Raw genomic sequence first — 17,639 nt, 5'->3', positions numbered from 1 at the left:
GTGATTTTCATTCAAATGTGTTCCAGCCTTCATACTCATACTTGGTTTGCACAATCAGAAAAAAAATCTATATATCTGCGTGTAGTGCAGATTCATGGGTTAATCAGGTGCTTTCCAAGTAGCCTTAATTTTGTAAATCTGAAGTTGTGCGCAGGAGCAAAGAGGTGCACATGAAAAGCAATGCACAGCTCCTGAAAGCTGTATGCTGAACTGTTGCTGTTGTCAAAGGAGGGCACTTTGGTGAGACCAGGCTCCCAGGAAAAGCTTCATCACTTCTATAGCTGATCAGATACTATTTTTTAATTGCACATACTACTTTTTAATTGCAGAAGTTGCTAGATAGGAAATGGAAAGAAAGTTTACAGTGACTCTCACAGAGCTGTGAAAATAAAATCCCCTCCGAAGCCTGGCCATAGTGTGACTGAAATGGAAAAATACCAGATCCGTTTCTTGGAAAGTGAGAAGGAGACTTTTATTTGCAATGTTTCACAAATATTTTCCCAGGAACGACATAGCGAGCATGGCAAAAGGGGGCAGGAGGAAGGTGAGGCGAGCAAGCCACGCTTGTAAACATACTCCTTTAACTCTGCTGTTGTTATCTTGCACACAAAGGGTGCCGCAAGTTGTTTACAGCGGTTCATGTTATTCGTTTCTGCTCCTTTTTCTTCCGTCAGTTCCGTATCTTCAGTTATACAACTTTTTTTTTCTGGGTTGTGATAGTGTCCGGATAGATTTTGGCGGTGGGGTGGTAGAAAGGTGCCAGTTGATTAAATGTGCTGCTTACTATGTGCATTTCATGTCTGCTGTCTTAACATTTTTTTGTTAACCACTGTTGCAACTGAAGAAAATGCTGAAGTTTGACAGTTGGGAGTTACTGCCGAGTATGTGCTGTAAACTGTATCATCCCTTTGCCTTCTCCCCTTCTCCCCCTCCTGCTGAAACCAAATGATTTATAAAATGCCTTCACATTCTTGAGTGAGTTCACACTATCACCTCCAGGCACTGCACTGAGGAGTCTTAGGAGTGGAGGGGAAGCACAGATCTGATAGCTGGTATTTTTCTCTGGAAGTGAAAAAAAAAAGCAAAAGAGGGCTGATTAAATTTAAAGGAGAAAAGTTTCCTGCTGTGCCCCAGAGTAAATGTGTAGTCAGTGAAGCACTTTCTAGTAAACAAGAGATGTACGTGGTTATAGTGGGTTTTTATTATTACACACTGCCATTGTTTTCCATTTTCATAAGATTCAATTAATGCAATCATTTTAGAGTGTCTCTAATCATTACCTCCCATCCTCCCTCACTCACACTTGAAACAAGGGGATCCGCTGCAAGCCACAATCTGGCATGAGGAGCTGACACCTCACTCCTGTCACTGGTGAAAGGAGGCACAAGAAAATTATAGGGCTGCTACTGGGGATCGAGATATTTTTCTTCTCTTTCTCCAGCCTTTGCAGAATGCATGGCCAGCACCTCGAGCCCTGGCTGCGGTGTGCCCTCCCATGGGCTCAGTGCCATGTCACCCCCAGCAGTCCCCCCCCGCCCCGCCCCAGCCCGTGGCAGCACTGGGTGACAGAGGGAGAGGTGGTGCTTCGGGGGTGCAGCATCTCATCAGGTGAGCCAGGCCACAGGGCGGCACTTTCCTACCAGCCAGGCACAAGGGTGTCAAACACCAGCCCGTGGTGGGCCAAGCCCGTTGCTGGCATTTCTTCTTCCAGGACCATAAGGGAGGAATATCTCTTATGTAGCTTGTAACGCTCACTCGCAGAGAATCTGGACCTCTGTCCCTGTTATTTTTTTTACCTCGGTTCCTTACTCTTAAAATCTTATCTGTAACAGAAGGCTCTTTGACAGCTGCATCCCCATCTGAAAACCTGCTGGTGTTTGGGGGGTGTCCCCACCTGACCAGCTTTGCAGTGCAGACCACCTGCAATTTTCCCACATGTTATATCTCAAAGTCCTTAAAAATCAGGGAATTTGCTTTCAGGAAGTTTCCAATAGCAGAATGCGGAGAGCTAGCCGTGTCCCCCATGCCATACAGAGGGGAGCCAATTTTATCGTACAGCAGAGCATGCCATAGCTTGAGCTGCGGGAGGAAGGGAGGAGGTGAGAAGCAGGAGAGGATGGACAGCAGCTTGATGGACTGAGGTGGCTGTGGTTTTGAGGCAGGAGGGGAACCCCACAGATTTTTGTGAGGGAAGACTTAGAGCAGGGCTATGGTAGCGGGCCATCACTTAATTTAAAGCAATAATAAAAGGGCTAGAAAGGGTATGACAATCTGAGCAAATGGCTGAGGAATGAGGCAGCCCAGTATTAGTGAATCCAGATTTCTGTCTGTCATGGCCATGACAGATGCATTTGCAGTAGGACTGGGAGCCGTCCACTATTAGAAGGAAAGGGAAGTAAAGATCATCCCGTGTACAATATAAATGTAAGTTGTTATTACTACTATTGCTATGTCAGCCGTAAACTGTTCCCACGAGAACAGAGATGCAACATCATTGAAAAAGAATGTCTTACTGTGAAATGGGCAGCAGAAACACTGTGGCATTATCTGCCGGGTAGTGAATTTACCTTGGTGACAGATCATTATTCCCTCCTGCAAATGAACCAGATGAAGGACAGGAACACAAGGATAACTCAGCAATACTTGTATTTTACAGTCTTCCGAATTTAAAAAACAAACAAACAAACATAGACAGATACAAATGTAAGGATAGAGAAGCATGGCATGTTAAGAGAGATTGCCTGTGGCAAGATATGGGGAGAAAAGCAAATTTTTTTTCAGGTCTATGCTAACATGGTGTATGGACTAAGGCTTGGATTTCATCCCGCCTAACATCAGGCATTAAAATGAGGCACCAGCTATGAGACTAAAATTCTCACTCTCCCTCTATAAACAGTGGAGATACTGGGTCTTCTGGGAATTCATCTCTCTCTCTGTTGAACCTCAGGGAGGTTTAAAACTGAGATGTTTCAGGTTAATGCTGTAATTGCTCTGGACCTGAGATTGTGCTGCTACAGGAAGTCACCCACCCCTCTCCTGCTCATCTGAAAAGCCAGAGTAGACAAAGAAAGAGTTTGTTGCAAGAATAAAGGTGGATCTAGCATGGCACGTTAACTTGGTTGAATGATTTCTTCAGGGTAGAAGAGTAGACAGTGTATCTACTGCCCATGTGTACTTTCTTCCCTTTCTGTTTTTCTCTTGACTTCTACAGAATGGGAGTTTCTTAGATAAATTATCATTTTAGAGAAGTGTTTACGTGCTCTATGGAGGAATGTGTCTAGGGATGGGCATACTGGCAGCAAGAACTTCCTCCTCAACTCTTCCAGTGAAGTTTTGTTCTAAACTGCCCAAATGAAGCCATTATTCAAAAGTGAAAATGTTCTGTTCCATTTCTTGTTTTCATTCTTTTATGTGTCTGGGGACTAAAGTGCTGCAAAAAAGAGCCCATTCTCACAGGATGTCTTGCCTAATTTTGCAGACAAGAGAGGTTCAGCTATTCCAATTACGATGAGATAAGAATCTGAAATGTTGGGATCACATCCATCCTGACTTGAACTCTACATCTTCCAAAATCCATCCATCATTATTTTTTCCTTTATTTCTGTATTTCAGTAATGCAGAAGGAACAGAGAAGAAATGGATGTTTATGCGTTATAAACCATAATGGATGGGTTTCCTTTTTACCTGAGTTGCTTTAGTTTAACATTAAGGTCCCTGCGAGTGGAATTCCTTTTACATTTTTGTTCTTTATGCCTGCTCGACTGCTGCTCATCAGCAAAAGGTCTGCCTTTCACGTAAAGTCAGTCACGGTACAAAGTCTCATAGTTTACATGCAGAATACTGTTAGAACAAACCTGATGCCTGTCACAGGGCAGGTGAGCCAGGCTGTTAGGCTGCTAAACCTGGTCCAAATTTGATGTCCTAGCCCCTGTGGTATCTTCAGATTTTCCCAAATACATGCAGACATCAGGACTCTACCCCACTGCCATATTTCTGCATCCCCGTGTATCGCACTATGCCACACAAGACTGACTGCTAGGGAGGAGTAAGAGGGTCTAGAGAAGCAAGCCTTCCACCATGGAAGGAGGACTACACAGGCCTAGCTGACCAGCCCATCCTCTAGCAAGAGATTCACCTCAGGTCCTCACCTTTGTATCAAGAGTGTGTCTGAGTGGCTGTAGGCAGCCTCCTGGGGCAAGACATCCGACCGTTGTCATCTCAATTCCTTGAGGCACCTCCTCTGGAACCACCATATCTGCCACACATGGGATGAGCACATGAAATTAGATAAGGACTAAGAAAGTCCCTCTCTGCCCCTTCTGTTTGCTTTGTTAATCTTGAATCCCTCACAATACACTCACAATTAGTGGACTCGGAGGCCCTCTTTGGGCTACAGTCTGAGCAGATTACACAGAGAAAATAAATTCGGTCCGTGTTCTGGCCTGACCTTGGCCTGAACCTGAGAAAGTGAATGCCCCTATCACACCAACATGTGTCTGTAGAAGTACAGTAAACACAAATGGGGGTCACTGGCCCTCTCTGTCGTACAGTCCCAGGCCAGGAGTCTAGAGTTTTGGGCTGTCCGCCCAAGTACTTGTTAATAAATGTCCATTCTTAGTCTGTAAAGGAATGTAGACAGGGCATCCTGCCCTACAAAACACAAACTTAGAATAAAACAGAAAGAGAGTTTCAGTCATAATGCCGAGCTCTGCTGCTGGTCTCCATGTCCAGCCATCTCTTCCCACTGGACTTATGCTCCTAGTTTGGGACTTGGCTGGGGGAATTATCCACTAATACAGTGTGGGTTCTCCACTGCTGTCTGTAAGCATAGTTCCCTGCCTAACCCTAAGTACATCAGTCCTTGGGAAGTCAGTTGGTAAGTCTGTGGGGCTTCCTTCTCAATACTTGGAGGAGGCAGAGACCTGGCAGAGCCTGGACTACGAGACAGGAGAGCCTGGATCACCCAGTGGAGGGGTTGTGTTGCTTCTAAAGGTGTGCAGTACTTTGCCCGTGCATCTTCACCTTCCCAGTGGAGTCAGTCAGAGGCAGATGAGGGGGTGACATGTTCCTTGTGGAGACTCATCAATGCCTTTGCTAGTCATTCCACTCTTTTGTTTTTCTCTGGAGATGTCCTACGTAACTCAGGTGAAGTTGGTGCAGACCTTGGTGGCCACCCAGAGATTCTGTGCTCAGTGGAAGCACTTTGTTCTCTGCTAGCAGGCAATGAGAACAACCCCTTCAGTTCCCAGCCCTCAGTGCCTCTGCGGAGAGGGTGACACTGCACTGGGTCTCACTCTGCTGTCTGGACAGGAGTTGTAAGCCTAGAGTTGTTGTGTTTGCCTACAGTGGCCTAATCTGCATCCATAAGCATCAAGTTTTGTGCTCTCGGTCTTGTGCAAGTTTGACACATCCCTAGACAAGCATTACCCTGCTTCCAGGCCCATCCCTTTCTGTCTTCTCTGCCACCAGTATGTCAAAGCTTTATTCCAGACACTGGCCTTGTTACCCTGCTGTCCAAGGTGAGACAGCCCAGGTGCTGCTGGAGAAAACCTCTTGAGGTTCCCCCATCTTCCATGCAGGGGTCTCTCAGGGTGGCCCTGACTGAACTCCATGAGCCCAGTGATGTGGACAGTCAGGGACAGACTGTCTGTGTGTTGTCATGCTGTGACTAGTGGAAAGTCTCTTTCTTCCCCAGCCACCAGGATATCTAGCATGTAAACCTGGTGGAAGTCAGCCTACTTGGGACTCAAAGTTATCAAAGTTAGGAGATTATTGTTCTGTACAAAGAATAGAGTAACAGCTTTCTGGAGAGAAAACTCAAAGCAATAAAGTGGAAAGGATAATAGGTAGAGTAACATGGTTTGTGTGGGGTTTATTGTGAATTAAAGTTTGCTCACTGGTGGTGTCAGCAGAGGAGCTGTAAGAAGCAACTCTGAAGGGAGAGGAAAGCCCGTGGGGAAAGGTGGAGCTGGCTGATCCTTGTGACTTAGCTTCCATGCCCAGCATCCTTATTTTCATGTGGCATTTATACTATCTAATCTCCAGCAGATATGTCTACAGTTTCCATTATCATGGTGTCCAGCCACGGTCTTTTAAAAGTCCCTTGGTGTGAAGAGAGAGAAGTGCCAGGAAGGGAGGATGAGAGGAAACAGCTGATGAAGTCACCAGGGTTTGTGTCCGTATTGCCCAGCAAAGCGGGGCAGGAAAGCTGCCTGCCCTCGCCTGACCCTGCCCCGCTGGCTCCTTCTGGATGCTGGGCTTTTCTAGAGAATTCTGCCACATGTTCTGAATATGTGGATTATTTCTATAACTATAAACTAATGTGCAAATAAAAAAAAAAAAAAAACACAACACCTTTTTATATAGCCCCCTAATTCTGTGTCCACAGGGCTTCAGACTCCCTCGATTCAGCTCCGAGCGTGTCTGCAGAGTAACCTTGGAGAGTACACTTAGCTACCACCAGCCAAGGGAGGGTTTTATAGATCCTAAAATAATTACAGCATCGCTGAGTCTAGTTGTATAATTTCTTGGCAATATACTAATTAAAACTAGATATTTACACACAACGCTTATTTAAACTTAAGACTTATTTAAAAGAACCTGCATGCTTATAATAACTATATATCATGGCTTTATTGAGGACCGTGTTTTTCATGCAGATTGAATTGTCGAGCGCTGTTATTAACATAAATGAGCCCACGACTTTATGTTCAGGACTGAATACATCCAGGGCATCTGAATCATCCTGGTATTTCATTTCACCATCTAAAATTATTTTTAAAATACATTTTTTTTAACTTGCTGTATTATGGCAATTAGAAATCGCTCTGTGTTTACTAGGAGCAGAGAGTCCAGCTGAGCTGAGTGTTTAATGTGATGAATAGTGTTAGGAGCTCAAAGACAAGTCAGATGCGTGTCGACACTTATCAAAGCTGTTCTGCTGCTCAGAATGACTGTTCGTGATACTTGTTTCATGATAAACTTCCTCAGAACATGATGTTACTGGAAAAAAAATGATCCACTCTGAGAAATACGCAGGTGACACAGTTGAGTCAGCAGCTTGCAACAGTGACACAGGCTTACGTTTATAAAAATCCCCACTGAACTTTTGTCTTCTGCGTGCGTATATCATAGCCTTAAAATCTGTCGCCACAAAAGTGTCCCGTTTCTTGTGTTCACTTGGTAGCTGTTTAAACTAACAAAAATCTTCCCACCACCCTAATGAAGAGGTAGATTCCTGGGCTTAACAGTCTTAATAGTCACGAAACTTTCCTCTTTCATTGGGAATTCACCATATAGATGTTAGTATCTCCAGTGACCACTGATACCTCTGGGGAAATGATAAACATGGAAAAATAACAGACCACTGTGGAAACCAGAAAATCCTGCCTCCTGTACGAGAGGCTTTAATTATTGAAGTTGCAAGCATTTTCCCGTGCACAAGCATCTCGGCATTCATAGGTGGAAAGTACCTCATGCTGTGTTTGAAATATCAACTGGATTTAAAAGAAGGCTTTGTGCTTCACCACGGACCTTTCTTAGCCTCCTGCAGATGGTCCCTATTGCTGAAAAGAGACATGACTTGTGAGACGGGGAGACCTCCGTGCCGTTTTTTTCGTGCTGCTCTAATCCTGCTTTACACCCATAAAGGACTTCAGTCCTTAAGCCCTTACCCTCTTCCTCCTAAATATTAAAATTATTTTCCTGAGTGTCATACCGTATTAAAGCAGAATGAAAATGGGTTTAACAATTGCTGGCATGGGGCTTCTGTACAGCATGTGTGTCACAAATCATGTCACTTTTCAGCAATAGGGCTGCTGCCAGCGGGAGGCTCAGAAATGCTCATGTTAATCAAAAATTTTAATTTCAAATCAAATTGACAGTTTACACATGGTGAGAAATGCTTCTCACCATGTGATATTTCAGTATGCTACACTGGGCAAAATGGGTGCACTTTCCTGTTAAGAATTTTGACTGCAGTATCTGCAAATTTATGGGTTTCAGTGTATTGGGTATGGTGAGTAGTTGATCTAAGGGAGCCCCTTGGAGAATAGGAGACAGAAGGGTTTTCATGCAGCCTGGCACTGGTGAGCCGCTGTTGGCACATGCTGCTGGAGAAATGACAGGTATTCAATAAACATCACTATGGTTAAGAGGAAGATTTAAAGGAGGGAGGGGCTGTAGTGCTATAAACAGGATTTGAAACAAATGTGCTTATTGCAGTCCGTGATTAGTCTGAATACCTAAGTATTCCACACCAGTTTTTAAATATCCTTACATTTATTTTCACACTGATGTTCTTCACACAGCATCAACAATAATATTTATGGCATTAATACTGTAGCTACATTCTAATTTGAAGTAGTGTAAACCCAAGTAAACTCTGCATGTACCGAGGCACACTCCATTGGTGTGAAGACCAGAACGTGGCTACGTGTCGTGCTTACAGCATGCAGCCCCGGCGTCGGCTCCTACAAACCCTTACTTCTGCCAGCAGCTTCCTAGAAGTCAGTGGACAAAATTCAGGAGGCAAAATTTCAGTTGGTACTTGATGAGGAGTAAGAGGAGCTGGGACAGATGAAGGAGAGTCCGCAATCAGCCCCAGAAAAACGGGTTGTAGAAACTGATGTTTTCAGGCTGTACCAGAAATATGATGCTGACATCAAAAAATGACCAGCTGAAAAGAAATCATCCTTACATTATTCTTTTTAGGAAGTTTTTCAGCTCTCTAGGGGGTCCTGAGGTCAATACGATGCCTAGCTTATGACATCAGGGCTTCCATTTTAAAAAGGCCTTGGCAGGGAAAAAGGAACGAGGATGGAGGTACCCACCTTCTCATATCCCCCCCCTCCAGTGCCTGCATTTATCATTCGCCTGGAAGGGTGAGAGGGTGGGTGGGTGCCCGTTGCTGGCAGCGCGGGGAGCAGGACATGCCACCAGCATCCCCGGGAAGCTCAGGGAAACCAGGTGGTTCCTCTGGGCTCATTTGGACACTGAGTCATGCTTCGAACTGCGAAGCCGAACTGGCAGTATCACCGCACACCTTGGAGATCACAGCTGTCATTGCTCTTGTAACCAGGGTTGATATGAAAGTACGAAGATAAATAACTCCTTCATATTATTGTTTTCAGGGAGGCAGGCTTTTCCTTTTATTACTCTTTTTATTGTTGGATGCCATAAATATTCCAGAATTATTATCCCAGGGTAGATTTCATCTCATTTACTTCGAAAGGCTTTTGAGGAGGCACATTATTTTATAAGCTGCCAAATGAGTATGACCATTTATAATGATTTTTCTTCTTTTCTTTAATATTTGCTTTTTGGATGGAGGACCTGAAACAGAAATATGCTAATTTAAGACATCTGTTGTTTTGCAAGCTATAGGCCCCTATCAGTATTAGTGCAATTTATTTATCAAATTGGATATATGGTAGAGAGGGAGATTCTAAATTTTTATCATTATATCAAAAAACTGTTTTTAACTGATTTCTCACCCACATGAGTACCAGGAAGTACCCTACAATGTTAGAAGTCATCAGAAATTAAAAAACAAACCAGACATCTTAGATCTTGGAATGGTTTCCATTGCACAAGGTCTTTAACACGAACTTGAAGGGCTTTCAATGTTTCAGGAAGACCTTTGTCTTCAAGAGAAAGGAACTATCTGTGTGCCCTCCACTTGGACAAAAGCTGACATGATTGATTCCGATCTATGATCGGTTCATTAACGGTAATAAGTTGCCATTAATTCCACTATCTCTGCACTTAAATATAAAATGAGCTGAATCTCTTAAGAGCTGACGCTGCTGTGGATCCGTGGAGGATCAGGCTGTTGGTGACACAGCCAGCCTGATGCCACGTTTGCTCTGGTCCACATTTATTAATTTGTGACCCAGAGTCTGAAGCTCAGTATGGCACATATTGAAATAATAATTAGGCATTGTTATTTATTAGAGATTCTAAAATGCCATGAGTACGAAAGGCAACGCAAAGTCACATGTGTATTTCTCTTCTGCTTCACCTCTGGAGAACAGCCACCGTGGCGGGTGGGGTGGATTCCCTAGTGAAGGGATGAGAGTCCTTTCTCCGAGCCACCTCCCAGCACCTTCAGATGTTGATTCCCGATGGCCACCGTCAGTATACAAACCATATGGAAACGGAGCTGGTATCAGAAGTGCCCCCACGAAAACTAGCAGCACTTCACAATTTTACCGTCTGCTAGATACAGACTTTTTAGCTAAAAACCAAAAAGGCAAATCATTTACCAATGGTTTTGCATATTGTGAAGGGTTAACAAAACTTTCATTATCACACTCTATTAAGCCAGGACCAGGAAACAATTTCTAATCAACACTCAGATCTGGGCAGGGATTGTGCAGTCTTTTGTAGGAGGCCTCAGATCTGTGTTCTCTATTCTCACATGCTCACTTCCAGCTGTTGTCATTGAAATCCCACATAATCTCCCCGGGTCAAAGGGCAGTCATCCATGACTGCCGCTGTTAGGAGGTTATGCTGATTTCTGTTGTCAAATATTGGCCCTTTTCTCTTTCAATCACTCCCATTCTACTTTTTTTAACAAGAAAGATCCAGCCTAGAATTGTATTACATGACTTTAAAGTCTTAAAAGTGTTCCTCTATTGTACTAACACGACATGCCCTGGACGGTCTAATCCATCCTGCTATGGGCCACAAAGAATGTTCTGGTGCTTCTTAAAACCTCAGCCAAAGGCAGGTAGGCGAGCCGGAGAGAATAACGGCATATGTGACATGTGGCCCAGCAGTTATTTCATAAGAAAATCTGTAATTTGTCCAAGGTGAGCTATTGCTGTGGCATTAAAATTAAATTGGAAATAACAAGCCGAAATAGAAGTGGGAGCATTTGTCAGGAACAAGAGAGATTTCTGTATCACCTTTAACATACAATATCTTGCTTAACTCTTCTATAAAAAGTCCATGAATTAAAAATGTGGTGTAATTTACCATTAAAGGGTTATCATTTACAAATTTGAGGAACGCATTTTGTAAAAAGAAATTAAAATGAGGCCATTGTGCCAGCTCTGGAGATCGGTATTTGGGGTCTGTTGCTAAATGCAGATTTTGTTACAGACTACGTGCAATATTCAGGCCTGTGTACAGATCTCCTCGAATGGGAGACGTTCTCTTGGACAGAGTATTGTGGCTGGGATAGATGTTCTCTTCAATCTCCACAATTTTTTTTTAGCTACAAAGTTAGAGTATGCGGTTTGGCCCCATGGATCTAGCTTTCCATTTCCAGCATGGGATAGTGACCAAGTATCTCTTGGTGAGAAAGAGATACTGCTGGTGCCCCGGGCAGGGTGAGCAAGTCCAAGCACTGGGGCAGTGGCTGGTCTCAGTCCGGGGTGCTGCCCCCTGGCCACCCACACTTGCCTTGGAGGTGGACTGTTCGCAGAAGCGAGGTGCCCCTTCCTCCCTGCGCGCACACGTGGCACACGGCCACTGTGCCCGACTGCCTGAGGGACCCTGTGTCTGTGCAGAGGGATGTGTTTCTGGGAGGGAATGCAGTCGTGGCGCTGCCACGGCTGGGTCAGCCCAGGCTTAATAAACTCACCTTCCAATTAAGCAGTGCCCTTTCCTTTTTGCTGGAGAACACAGATTATGACTAACTCTGTCACTCCCATCCGCCTCAGCCAGTGCAGCCGTGGAATAGCTAATCTTTTGGGAGTCCTCGGGGTGATCCAGGTTCTCTCTGATAACATCCCCTCTCTCAAGGCCTGCATGTGCTGTGTGATACAGACATTAATTTTCTAATCAATATTATTGCTCCACATTGTTTGTGAAACATGGGATTATCTAGATAGAGGATAAACCCAAAAGGAATCAAGTTGCACTTTGAGCAGAGAGGGCTTTTCTTTTAATCAGGCATTTGGTTAAGATAATAGGCTTGAGACCCTAATTGATTATTACTATTTTAAGGTTTTAAGATGGCTATGTATAGTGAGATGCTGAACATGAAAAAGGCTTTAGAAATGGCTTCAGTGCTAGTTTGGCGACTTGTGTAATTTCAAAACACTGAAAAGGAATCAAAGTCTCCCAAAAAGCTGTTCTTCAAAGCTTAATGCATTGTCACTTGGACTGTAGTGGAAGAGAAATAACTGGATTTGGACTTTTTCATCTTCAAAGGAGTAACTCTTTCCCAGTTTTATTTAAGCTTGGATTTCAGGAAACCAGCTGTATCTCTGTTTAGAAAATACCTTGTATATTTATGGTGCAATCTAACTATGTTATAATAAAAATAATACTGTTGGATTACACAAGGAAGCCTGCTAATTAAATAACAATAATACCTCAAGCACCTTGAAAACATCTTCTGATATTCAATTAAGGAACAATAACCCGATGAACTTTAACCTATAGACCATATTCAGACTTTCTACATAAAAGTAATTGCATCAGTCATGATTTTCTCAAGCTACAACACAAGCTCTTGATTGGTAGCTCAACGTCTGAGACTCCTTTTTACAGCATTAATTGGGAAAGCAGACAATACTCTCCCTGTAAACTAGATTTTAGGACGAAGGTTAGTTGCCTTTGTACACGTTTACTCATTGAAATAGGAATGTTTGCTTAATAATTCAAAACAAATAGCATTAGACAACAAGTCCTAATCCTGATTTCTCCTCTGCCAGTGTAAATTAGGAGAAAATTAGGTGAAACTCTATTTGATCAGCGTAGAAAGACTTGTTTAAAACTTCTGTGAGATCAGAATTAGGCTCTAGCAATACAAGCCTTTTCTCAATACAAGCCTTTTCTTCTGGCTTCTTTACTGGGATCTAAAAGAAGAATATGTAAATCACATTATGAATTTTCTCCCCAATTAAAGCAGCCATCAAGTTATGGAAAGATGTTTTTCATGTGGTACTTGTTATAATAGTGTTGCATCGCATTTGTACGCTACACCAAATGTGTGATTGGGTAATGGCATGTTATTTGTTAGTTAGTATCCTGATCTGTTTTATTCAATTTGGTCCTATTAGCCTGGGGTTTTTTACCCCTCGGGGAAAGCGATCATCCTCATGAGCCAAAGTGAGGTTTTGAGCAACGAGCAAACTCCTAGCTGCACCTAGACTTGGGCTGAAGGAATGATTCAACAATATATTTAAATGCCTTCTTAACTTTGTCAGCCCATCTTTATTTGGCAGGACAAATAAGCATGTGCTTTAGTCAAGCATGTGATTAAAATTAAGCACGTGCTCTAACTGCTTTGCTGAGTCAGGGCCTGCCTTGGCTAGCCAGGTGTCTTAATTTATACCCAGAGTTTCAGTGAATGAGCTGTGTTAGTTTTTTATAAAGTGAGTAAAAATTCTCTCATCCTCATTTTGAACACCTGCTTTACTACCAAAATGTGAGTGTCGCACAAAGCTGCGGAGATAACCCGATCATACACAGCAATTTCAATGTCCTGTCTTTGGGATATTTAGCAAAAGTATCACAGTACATGTGTTACAGTAAAGTGCTGTATGAAAAGTAAATCTTGCAAGCTTTCAAGATGTTTAATCATCTCTTCAGTAAAGGAGCTCGTTAATGCTAACATCTGCATATATAATTGCTTGGCTTTACCTATTTTTTTCTCATTTAGAATTAAGTGGAACAGCCAAATTGACATATTTTTGCATTTTGACCCCTGTTAATCGGCGCAAATTGTTTACTTCACATATTCTGTCAATCCTGCTATTTCCCAGTCATTCTTCTTTTACATGACTGGCTTCTTTGTCCCATTTCTCTCATTTTCTTGTTGCACTGTTACCACAGCTCAGCAAAAGCTAGTCTTAGGCCTGGATTTTGCAATCTGAACCAGCCAGGCAAACCTTTAAACTTTTCTGGAGTTCTACTGAACTGTGAATTCACAGACCAACCGTGCATCGAAATGAGTTCAAGATACAACCCTAAGCCAAGGGCATTGCTTTTATGGGTATCAAGTTATTATTAATGATTGGCGAGACGAGCCCCCGATTTCCTAATGTTTATAAGTAAATAACAAATTGGAGAATTGTGAAATTCACCTTTCATTTGTGAAATGTTTATTTTCGGTATTGAAGGATGAAAATCTAATCACTCTTGTTGACGTGCTGTTGTTTAATGATTACTGTTACATGTACACGCATAAGAAATGTTCCTACAGAAGTAAGCAGACATTTCAAGTATACCCAGTAAAGTAAGAATAGTGAAGTTAGCAGGCCCAACCTAACTTATTCAACTTTTCTCATGCCCTGCAGGACCCTGAGAGATAGAATGTATTTAAAACCGTTCTACGGCATTTTAATGTCTGGTTTTACCTGTGTTTGCTATGTTGAGGTAACACGGTTAGCTGTGCGACAATCATGTTTTCATTGGATGATTACAAAGGGCTCTAGACTTTCCCTTAAAAAATCAGCCAAATGTCCTACCGTAGCTGCGATTTGGTTTTTACTTCCATATTTAAATTTCACCTTCACTCTTAGTGCGATAGGAACCTGCCTGAGAAATGCAGGTGGAAGTGGACACCAGAGCAGAGCCAGTATGGTGCACTGTGAAAAAACAACACGTGACAGATGTTTGTAGCATTGCTGAATGCACTTCTGGAAGTTGCTCAGATACTGCCATGATGAGCACAGTATGAGAAGTTATACAGCATAGACTGGCTTCCCTACGAAGGGCTCTGCGGAGTAGTAAGCATCCTGGCCCTGATCCAGCAAGGCACTTAAGCATATGCTTAATTTTAGGCACATGAGTGGTTTCAGTGAAGACCTAAGAGAATTATTTTTAATTCACAGATCATTTAATTCAATAGGCAGGTCTGCTGCAGCATATGAAAAGTAGGTCTTCATATTAAAAATACTTGGGAAATTGACAATGAACAAACATCGTGTATGGCCAGCAACCATTTCTAAAAAGCAGAATGATGTAGTCATCACCTTTATTATGGTAAAATACAAAGTAGATCAGGCAAAAGCATTTACAATTATCTGAAAGCTATTTCTAAGTTGAAAATAAGGAAAAATAAAAGCTTGTAAGAATATTTTTTCATTTGAAGTAGAGAAAAATTTATTCTCTTGATGTAAATAAAAACCTTGTTTGCAGATTGAGGAATTTGTTTGTGTTGAATTTCAGCATCAATTTCAATATTTTATAGTACATTTATCTACAGCTGGAGCATGACAGATTTGTGTATATTTATATGTTTGTGTACATAATACATATGTATACACACATACACAAGGATGCCCAAAGATATACATATACACAGTTTGAAAACTCATCATTATTGCTGAAGTATAAAAACATGCCTGATGTAGAAACTTGTCTCAAGTCTGTTAGCTTAGCGACTGCGTTCATCTGGCACTGTGGGATGCTCACAGAAGCAGGGAAGTTCTTCTGTGCAGGAGCAGAATTTGCTGAGATCTTGGCTGGAAATGAAGGGCTGACCTCCCTCCAGATCTCTCACAAACCTTTCCCTGACACGTCACACAGTATAGTCCTGCACACAAGAGGTGTTTCTTTTACCTCCTGTTCTGCAGGTAGAAGTGGCAACAGGATAGGTTGGGTTTTTTAAACAACCCCAAAAGAAAGCCAGGAGAACAAATGTGCAGTTTGCATTAGTCCTATTGCTCTGGTCGTTAGAGAAAGGTGCCCGGGCATTGCCAGGATGAGCATGGGGTCCAGTAGAATATACCGAACGTAGGGAAACCGTACTGAATCTGACAAACAATTAGCAACAGAGCAGATGGTGCCCCTGCAAAACATTCAGTAATATATGTGTGCGTGCACTGGAATCAGTGACTCTAAGTAGGACAACCTAAAAAGGTATGCCACTTATCCTGTGGACAAGTAGGACTTTACAGTTCTTTTAATAATCTCTTTATCCTGAGATTTCTCCTTTGACCCTGATTTCAAAAGCAGGAGGTCAGTCTGGCCGACTAACTGCAGACCTCTAATTGAAGTCCAGATATGTCCAGCGTGAACTGCTGTATCCCACTCCACACACTTACACTGGGCTGCAGCCCGAAACTGCTCCTTTTGTAATTGATCATACCCGTGAAAATTAAATGAACATTTGGTGGTAGGCATGTTTTCAGAGAAGAAGGAAAATACTGTTATGTAAAGTGTAATAACATTTTGATACCAAGTGTAGAGGCATTCCTTGCACAAGGGAAGCGAACGTGGAAGCGTACGCCCTGGTTCCTAAAGACAGTCCAAAGCTCAAAGTTAATACTTTTCTTATGTAGGGATTTATTTTTCTTTTCGAAAGCTAGTTTTAAATGTTAGAAATTTTTTTTTTTTTTTTTTTGGTGGGAAAGGCATTCATGTAATTTTTTTTTAACCAGCTGCTATTTTGAGATTTCCCTAGTGTAACCTTAGAAAAATGAAGAGTACATCTTTAAATCTTGTTTTGTTTGAATGAATGGGTAGATAATCCTGATCAGATGTTTCTTTAGAGAATAATGTTTAAAACGATTATGGAACCTAGCTGTCCTGTCTGTTTCCTAGGTACAGTATTTTCATTTCAATTGTGAAGTCATTAGGGGTCATCCAAGGTAACCGTTTATTAAAATAGTCCTCTTTTGTTTCAGATTTCCTGTTGAGATGCTTTAACATGTAAAAATCTCCCTGCTGATGTGTCATGTTAGCTTTCCTAACCTCTAGATAGAAACCACAAAGCAGCCTACATAGCTGTATGACTAGTTACCCACCTACATAAACAATAATTACTGCTAAGTGGGAAATTAGATGTCACATTTTAAGTCTAAATGAAAGTAAAGTATTTGAGAATGCTGTCATTAAATGCTTAAAGCTAATCGTAGTTCTCTCACTGTGTTTGTTTTGTAGGACATTTGGGCTTCCAGGACAGTTTTGTCACATCAGGTGTTTTCAGTGTGACTGAGCTAGTAAGAGTCTCACAAAGTAAGTATCATTTTGTGGCCGGTTTATGTGGTTTCTGCAATCCCAGTTTTCTTCCTTAGATTCTTATCATGCCCCTTCCTCAATTCAGAAACAGTGTCTTGAAAATTGAGAGTCTCTTCTCCCTGATTCTTGCCAGTGAACAGTGTTTATGTGCCACATCTTTTAACGTGAGAAAATAAAATAGCATAATTCTAAAGTAAAGGAAATAAAAAATAAAGTAAGTAAATAAAAAAATTTTAATTCTGCAAACTTGCATGTGCAAGTTGATAAGCTCGTCTGGTACCCAGCTGAAAATGGGCAGACTCTGTATCAGAGTCTAGATAAATGCCTCCAAAGATCAGCTTACCCGGTGGATCCCTTGCAGGATCCAAGGACTGTATTTTAACCAGACCTCTAAAAATGACATGATCTGTGCACATAAACCTGGAAATTTTCTTATGCCACTTTTGCACATTGTGTTCATCCATGCCATGTGTACATGTGTTTGTACACCTGCAAACCGATGAGCTTGTTAATAATGCCGACAACTGTACCAACTTCAGCTCTGATAATCCCAGTTGTGCAGAGGCATACATCTTGACTTCGCAAGGCCTGCATTTTCCATTAACTGTATGGAATTGTGTCTTCTAGAAGGATTTGTTTTTTGACCTTTAAAGAATGCTAATGCCCCCAGCATGAATGACACACTGCAGCATGATCATTACAGGCTTGTCAATACT

The 17,639-nt window shown here is 42.2% G+C and overlaps 1 protein-coding gene across 13 annotated transcripts in view; it reads left to right on the top strand.

The window, feature by feature from the left end:
- NFIA (nuclear factor I A) overlaps positions 1-17,639 on the top strand; it is a 253,802-nt gene that overhangs the window by 145,292 nt on the left and 90,871 nt on the right. For all 13 annotated transcript variants that reach the window (XM_074875889.1, XM_074875896.1, XM_074875897.1 and 10 more), the window contains one exon: positions 16,846-16,920. In XM_074875889.1, the coding sequence (XP_074731990.1) occupies positions 16,846-16,920 (75 nt within the window). The remainder of the gene's footprint in view (positions 1-16,845; positions 16,921-17,639) is intronic.

Source organism: Strix uralensis, chromosome 8 (assembly GCF_047716275.1).
Source record: "Strix uralensis isolate ZFMK-TIS-50842 chromosome 8, bStrUra1, whole genome shotgun sequence".
Taxonomy (NCBI): domain Eukaryota; kingdom Metazoa; phylum Chordata; class Aves; order Strigiformes; family Strigidae; genus Strix; species Strix uralensis.
This window is presented reverse-complemented; position numbering and strand designations above follow the sequence as displayed.